Raw genomic sequence first — 7,585 nt, 5'->3', positions numbered from 1 at the left:
GGTGGGTAGGGGAACAGAGGTGGGGGGAGGGGTATGGGAAACTTTCGGGATAGCATTTGAAATGTAAATAAAGAAAATAATAATAATAATAAAAAAAGATTATCCATAGATCACTTAATCTCAATCATTAAGGATAACTGTCAGAGTTCCCAAAGGGTCTCTTTGGCTCCTATCAAGAGGTGTTGGACATTCACAATTACCTGAGAACGTTTCCAAACTATGACTCACTCCCCACCCCTGTGGTTTGGTATGTTTGGGTACAGTTACTACAGGGGCATATTTGTATAGTAATTAGTATATGTCATTGGTAGGTTAGAGAGCAATTATTGATCAGTTAGAGAGACCACCCTGACTAGCATATATTTTCTCTTTGCCCAGATTGTCCTGGTACCTACCCCGTGTACACCACTCCCCATATCCTTGCCTGTAAAAGTAGAGAAGCAGAGAAATCTGCTGAATCAGACCTGAGGCAGAGGGATCTTGGTAGTAAAAAGGAGTAAATAACACATGTTAAAAGTGAAGAGAGTTGATTTTTCAGTACTGAAAAGAAAAAAAAAAATGAAGATGTCTAAGAAACCAACCTTAGCAATATTTTACATTATTTGGGCCATTTTTAGTTCTGTGATACTTCTGTTGAATATTTACTTATTTATTTTAGACAGTGTCTTTTTTTTCTGAAGCCAGGGTGACCTAGAATTCACTGTGTGGCCCGCATTGCCACCAAGTCATCTGTTAGTGCTGAGCTTGTAGGGTATGATGTCACCCTTGGCTAGGGTTCCAATTCTTACTGAAGCTTTACAGGCGATCCGCTTTGTGCTTGTTTGGACTAGTTTCATTTCAGCTGTGGTTGGGTACCCGTGCTTTTACCTTGCCTACTGTCACATTTAATCAGGGGTCTGGGCCTCCTTCCATATAAGGAGAGTCTCACTATATCTCATCTTTGCTATTTTACTACCAGGAAATTATCCAGAGAAAATATTTAGTTTGGGATAAGAAAATATACCAACCTTATTTTCCTGGCTACTCCTTGGTAGATATTTGGAATAAAATAATCATGCTGAGTAACAGTGTATAGAGGATGTTCCAGGTCATCCTGTAACTCTGAGATGATGCTGTAGCAAAAGAAGATACAGGAAAGGAAATTAAGAAATAATTTTATCTCTTATAGGAGAAGGGGAAATGGAGAATATTTTGATGGTAGAATAAGAAGTGCTATAGAATGTGAAAGTTAAAAATTAGTAAAGTTGCTTAAAAGGAAAATACTATAATATGTGCACATTGAAGTAATGTCTGTCATTAGTCCGTGGGGGGTGGTGCTGATACAAAGACTGGGTTCTAAACAATCACGTTAGAAGGAAATTATTGATTGAGGGAGCAGTGAGATTGAGACGCATGGCACAGATTGAGATGTTTGTCATGCAGAGGGAAACGTGGGGAGCTCACTTCTCTCTTCTGTCATCTTGGTCTCAGGGAATGAACTCAGGTCATCAGCCTTCCTCATAGTACAATCACTTCTCAAAAATACATTAAATTTTCGTTGCGGTTATTGTTCTAGCTAGCAACTTAGGAGAGGAAAGGATGCACTTGGCCTAAACCTCCTGGTCATAGTCTATGGTTTAGAGAAGTCAGGGGAGGAGCTCAGGCAGGAACCTGAAGACACAACTCCCTGCTCTTCTGCGGAGCATTACCTCCACTTAGGGGACTCACTCACAGCCAAGGAAGCACAGCAGACAGCGTGACTGATGCTACTTGCTAGTTCATCTGACGCTCATGATTACCTGGCTTTTCTTCTTCTTTTGTAACTTTTTATTGATTCCTTGTGAACTTTACACTGTGCAACCCCAATCCTACTCATCTCCCCTGTTCCTTCTTGTCTATCCTCTGCCCTTGCAGCCTCCCCCCAAAAGAAGATAAAAAACAAACAAACAGAAAAAGGAAGTGGGTATGGCAGACACCTCATCGTGGAAGCTGTAGTGTATGGCGTGTCACACACTATAGCCTTTTGTCTACGCATCTGTACTTGCAAATGTTCATTGTAATGAGTCATTGGTCTGGTTCGAGGCTTCTGCCTTCTGCTGCACCATCAGTACTAGAACTTCACTGGGACTCCTCTCAGATATCCTGTTGTTGCCCCGTGTCATGGAGATCTTGCTGCTTTGGATCTGCTGGGCTGGTCCCTTCACCAGCTCTAGCAGTTCACAGATGGGGTCGATGTTGAGGTAGCCCAACTCATAGCCCTGTATTTGGGCCTGGGTAGTAGCTGAGCTGGTCAGCCAGCTTGCTTATCCAGTCAAGGACCAGTTTCCCAGAGAACTGCTGCTGACTTCTCCATCAGTTAGCAATCAAGACAGGCTACAGACTAAACTAATAAGGGCAGTCAATCCACTGAGACGCTTACGATTTTAAAGTGACAGTTAATGCTAGTGAGGACAACCTCTCTCTCTCTCTCTCTCTCTCTCTCTCTCTCTCTCTCTCTCTCTCTTTCTCTCTCTCTCTCTTTCTGTTGTGTGTGTGCACACGCACGTGCGCACGTGTGTGTGCACACACACAACACACACACACACACTTTATGTGCTCATTATTTAAATTTTGGAGAAGACAGAGAAGTGTTAAAAGAAAACAAAACAAATAGAACTTTGTTCCAAGTCATCAAACACTGAGTTAACCTCTTTCAAACTGTAGTATTCCCCCGGAGACCTTACTATGAACGTTTTGTACACTGTGGATTCTACAACATTGGTTATACTCTGTGTACAATTTTATCTCAGTTTCGTTATAGTTATTTTCTCTTTAACTGACCTTTGGAAATATAATTTATAAAACAAACCATAATTTATTTATTTCATTCCTTCTTTTTGGGTATGCAACCCCCCCCCATTGTCTTTCAGTGTTATAAATACTTGTGCCAGACATTATGGAGCATAAATCTCTGACCACATGTTGTTCATATCCTTAGGTTAGAGTCCCAATTAATGATGATTGCTTTGTTGTAAACAACCTTTTAAAAGTAGAATTGAATTTAAGATTATCTAGAACTTCAGTCCAAGTATTCCAGGGCCATATTCATGTTTTCTAAAATTGCATTCTCTTTCCTTTTTTGGCAAAGTGGGATTTTATTTTTTTGAAAAAGAATGTGCTGTATACTGTGTTTTCATTTGGGGTACTTCATTCCATAACATTTCATCTTGCTCTCCATAGTCTCTCATCTGTAGCCCTTCACTGGACGTAGCTTCCATTATTCCGTTTCTGGAGCCACTCTCAGAAGACACTGTTGCTGGCCTTAGTGCTCATGCCCTCTGTCATACGCGCTTACAAGAGTATGAACAGTGCATAGACACGTTGCTAGAGCGATGCCCAGAGGCTGTCATCGCGTATGCTAATCAGGAACTGAAGGAAGATCACTGGGTATGTATTTCAGATTGTGCTTCTAGCCTTGATCAGTGGCGAGAAGATTTGGTACTTTGCTTGGCTTATCTGCAGAATGAGGACTGTTTAGGTTAGTCTAGCTCTACAGGGCTGTGCGTCGAAGGAACATGTATGTTTAATGGTAGACATTTCTTTTTTTTTTTTTTTTTAAAAGATTTACTTATTTATTTATTATATGTAAGTACACTGTAGCTGTCCTCAGACACTCCAGGAGAGAGCGCCAGATCTCATTAGGGATGGTTGTGAGCCACCATGTGGTTGCTGGGATTTGAACTCAGGACCTTGGGAAGAGCAGTTGGTGCTCTTAACTCCTGAGCCATCTCTCCAGCCCCAATGGTAGACATTTCGAGTACTTATAGATGCTAGTAAAATGCATGAGGATGATTTATCTCATTTCTAAAGAGCTCTTTTTTTTTTTTTTTTTTCAAATAAGACACTGATGACTTAAGGTGTCAGAGTCAGTATGTGTGTATGTTGGGGAAAATTCCTTCTCTGTATTTGGTCTTTAATTTACCAGTTAGACAAATTTCAGCTTTAGCATTTTTCTTTTTTTCCCCCTTCTTGACAACCAAGAAAAAAGGAAGGCATATCCACATATTGCGTTGAAAATAAATGTGTACATGTGTCCCGCTAGTTACAGGCCTGCCTTTTGTTTTAAGTTTCATCAGGAGCCTAGCAGCTGGTAAAACCCTTGTTATAACAGAGTTGCTTCTTTAACCAAAGGATATAGTTTTTCTGTGTGCTCTCTCCTGCACAGCCTTCTTACTCTCATTAGAAAGCTGAGGATAAGGTACATCAAACTAAAATGGATTTATTTTCCATAAGATAGATTCTGTGGTGGAAAAAGCTGCTGCCTGAGCTCTGTCAGAGAGTCAAGAGTGGTGGCGAGAGATACCACCTGCACCTGTCATTGTTAAAAGGTAATGTTTCCTTTGTTGGATGACTCTGAATTTTACCTGCGACTTTTAATTGGACAAGTTCTTATGTTCTCTAGTGTTGTTTGTTTGCCGCCATGATGTCAGGTGAGGTACCCAGGGTGTAAGAGTCATCTAGAGTGTCACCCTCAGACTTGATTCTCATTCAGCATCTCCACTCACAGCGCTGACAGCCTTAGACGTTAACATCTCCAGACTTTTAGCCGATTATTGTAATAGAAACTTATAGTTCCAATATTTAAAGAAGTGTGGAAGTTTAGACCACTTTAGGTTTTTAATTTACTTAATGTGGGAAATTAAGATTAGTAAAAGTAATTGTAAGTATTGAAGAACAGTGAGTTCTTTAAAGATTTAAATCTTGAACGTGTAAATTACAGTTTTCTGCAGCTTAATAAATATTTTGGTTTTTATAATTCATAGACTACCATTTATCAGTCTTGATGTATGTTTTTCTTTTTCTATCCGATCATGCGTTACTAGTTAACACAAGGGGTTGTGGCAAAGGGTAGGGTTCCTTTGGGGTCACTCGCTCTTACAGCTGTCCTCCATCTTCACTTCTCAGGAATGTTACTACCCAGTCAGGAGACTCTTCATCCTTCCTTTTACAGTATGCATGCTGTACGTGTGTTAGAGTTCTCTAGAGGAACCGACTGATGTGTGTGTGTGTGTGTGTGTGTGTGTGTGTGTGTGTGTGTGTGTGTGTGATGTGGAATTTATAAAGATATGTATTATAAATGGGATTCATTAGGGTGGTTTACAGGCTATGGTTTGGCTAGTCCAGCAATGTCAGTCTCCTGACAGAGTCCAGGAATGCAGTAGTCGTTCAGCCCAGGAGGTTGGATGTCCCACTTCAATACCAGTGAAGGGATGGACTGGCCAGCGAGGCAAGCAGACTTCCTTTGTACAGGCTGTCAGAAGAAGGTGGGGTCTAAGTTTAGGGTGAGTCTTTTGACCTCAAGCGATCTGGATTTAACTGGGTCTCCTACCTCACATGATCCAGCTAACAAAAACCCTTCCCAGGTGTGTCCCACTGCTTGAGTTTTTAGTTAATTCCAGAGATAGTCATGTTGACAGCCAAGAAGAGTCATCACAGTGTGTATGTGGAGGTCAAAGGACAACTTTTGGGGGCTAGTTTTCTCCTACCCCGTGGGTCCGAAGGATCAAACTTAGGTCTGCAGACTTGGCAAAAGGTGCCTTAGTCCACTGAGCCATCTCAACAGCCAACTTAATCCTTTCTTATTTTTCTACTGTGAACCTACTGTGAACCTACTGCATTGCTTTGGAAAATTATGTGTGTTGGGAAGGGTTGCCATTAAGAGTGTTAGTCAGCATCTCTGGCTTCTACCTGTATCCTCACTAAGTTACAACAATACAGATATCTCCAGATATTGGCCAGCTGTCACCTGAGGACAGAATTATACTAGCTAAGAGCCAGTGCACTAATACCAACCTATTGAAATAAGAGTGAATATGTGGCCCATGTAAGGAAACATTTGTTACTGACTTTTTGAAATAATGACCTATTTTTAAATTTATTTTTATTTACATATTTTAGGTGTATGCGTGTTTTTGTCTGCATTTCTGTATGTATATCATGTGTTCTGCCCTCTGGTACCAGAAAAGGGCATCAGATTTCCTGAAACTGGTGTTATAGACAGTTGTGGGTGCTGTGATCCAAACCCAAGTCCTTTACAAGATGAGCCAGTACTTTTAACCAGTCTACTACTTCTATTTTGTAAAAATTTAATATTGTAATATATTCTAAAAATAAAGTTATAATTGTTAGGGAATCTATTTTAGACACGCTGGGGATTTCAAGTATGCAGATTTACTTCTGTCTGTATCGTCCTTAGATAAATCATAGATTTCAGTAGCTGGTGAGTAGAGTAAAGAAAACCATTTAAATCTCTTTGTGTAGGTAGGGATGTCTGTGGTGTGCACACTTATGCATGAGTTTGGGCACACATGTATATGCAGTTACCTGCAGAGCTCCAGTGTTAACATCTCTGTCGTCCTTAATGACTCTTCACCTTACAGATTGAGGCAGTGTCTCCATCTGGTGCTTGCTGTTCTTTCTGAAAGGCTGGCAAGGTGACTTGCTCTGGGAAACCTGTCTCCCGCTTCTCAGACACTGGAGTTCCAGGAGTGCTGCCAAGCCCACTTGGATTTTTATGTGGGTTCTGCGACTCGCAATCATCTTGCTTGCATGGCAAGTTCGCTTCCCACTGAACCACATCTCCAGCCCACATTTTTATATTTTATTTGTTTGTTTGCTTCCTTATTGTGTGTGCACATATATATGCATGTGCCATGATGCACATGTGGAGGTCAGAAAGCAACTTTGGAGTTGGTCCTGAACTTCCACATTTTTGTGGTTCTGGAGATTAAACTCAGGTCATTTGTGTGGCACACACTCTACCTGCTGAGACAGCTAATTGCACTCTCTGACCCCTGTTTTACTCTTTTCTTATCTCAGTTTCTCCAACTGAACCTATTATACCTAGCAGTGTATCCTCTTTGGTATGATGCCTGGAATAAGTAAATAAAAACATTACTCTACTCGTCATTCAGGAAGAACCAAATGAGAGGTTAGGAGGAGCCTTTAAAATACTCTACATTGAAGGTCTGAACCTTATTCATGGAGTTATAACTTATATTAGGGCCTCACTGGTAGGAGAAGAGAACTGAACAGTGGTGATATTTTTATTGACTTTGTAACTGCTCAGTACTTATCCTCAGTATAAGTTATTATATCCAGACTACTATTTACGAGCTCCACATTTAGGTAAGTAGTATATTTGATAGAAAAGTATTAATAATTTATGTCTTTTGTATGAGTGTTTTAACTAGTTAGTGGTTGCTGTTTATTAAGATCATCTTTTATGTGAGAGAAATATTCTATTGTAATTCTCACAGGAACCGTGGAAGCTAGCATATGGTACGAGGATTTTAAATTATATGTAGGTGTGTGTGTGTGTGTGTGTGTGTGTGCCTTTCTCTGCATATGTCTCTGTGTGTGTGTCTGCATGTGGGTATATGTATATGCATGTAGGTAACCTCAGAGACCCAAGGTTTCAATCTAGACATGGAATTCCTGGAGGTTGTAAGCCACCTGACATGAGTGCTGGCAACCAAACAGGTCCTCTGGAAGAGTAGCAGGGGTTCTTAGTCATAGATCCAGATTTCCAGACCCCAAGTAACATTCTTAAAGTCACTCAGCATTT

General features: G+C 40.6%; 2 protein-coding genes across 5 annotated transcripts in view; one reads left to right on the top strand and one right to left on the bottom strand.

The window, feature by feature from the left end:
* The window catches only part of Cp (ceruloplasmin), a 57,575-nt gene that overhangs the window by 4,746 nt on the left and 45,244 nt on the right, over positions 1-7,585 (bottom strand). For both annotated transcript variants that reach the window (XM_021197165.2, XM_029537904.1), the window contains exon 19: positions 1,008-1,112. In XM_021197165.2, the coding sequence (XP_021052824.1) occupies positions 1,021-1,112 (92 nt within the window). In that variant the 3' untranslated portion in view covers positions 1,008-1,020. The remainder of the gene's footprint in view (positions 1-1,007; positions 1,113-7,585) is intronic.
* Positions 1-7,585, top strand: part of Hps3 (HPS3 biogenesis of lysosomal organelles complex 2 subunit 1) — a 40,242-nt gene that overhangs the window by 30,506 nt on the left and 2,151 nt on the right. For 2 of the 3 annotated variants that reach the window (XM_021197166.1, XM_029537906.1), the window contains exons 15-16: positions 3,199-3,405; positions 4,256-4,346. In XM_021197166.1, the coding sequence (XP_021052825.1) occupies positions 3,199-3,405; positions 4,256-4,346 (298 nt within the window). Of the gene's footprint in view, positions 1-3,198; positions 3,406-4,251; positions 4,347-7,585 lie in introns of all 3 variants that reach the window. The other variant, XR_003843711.1, reaches the window with a different exon arrangement.

Source organism: Mus pahari, chromosome 4, assembly GCF_900095145.1.
Source record: "Mus pahari chromosome 4, PAHARI_EIJ_v1.1, whole genome shotgun sequence".
NCBI lineage: Eukaryota > Metazoa > Chordata > Mammalia > Rodentia > Muridae > Mus > Mus pahari.
This window is presented reverse-complemented; position numbering and strand designations above follow the sequence as displayed.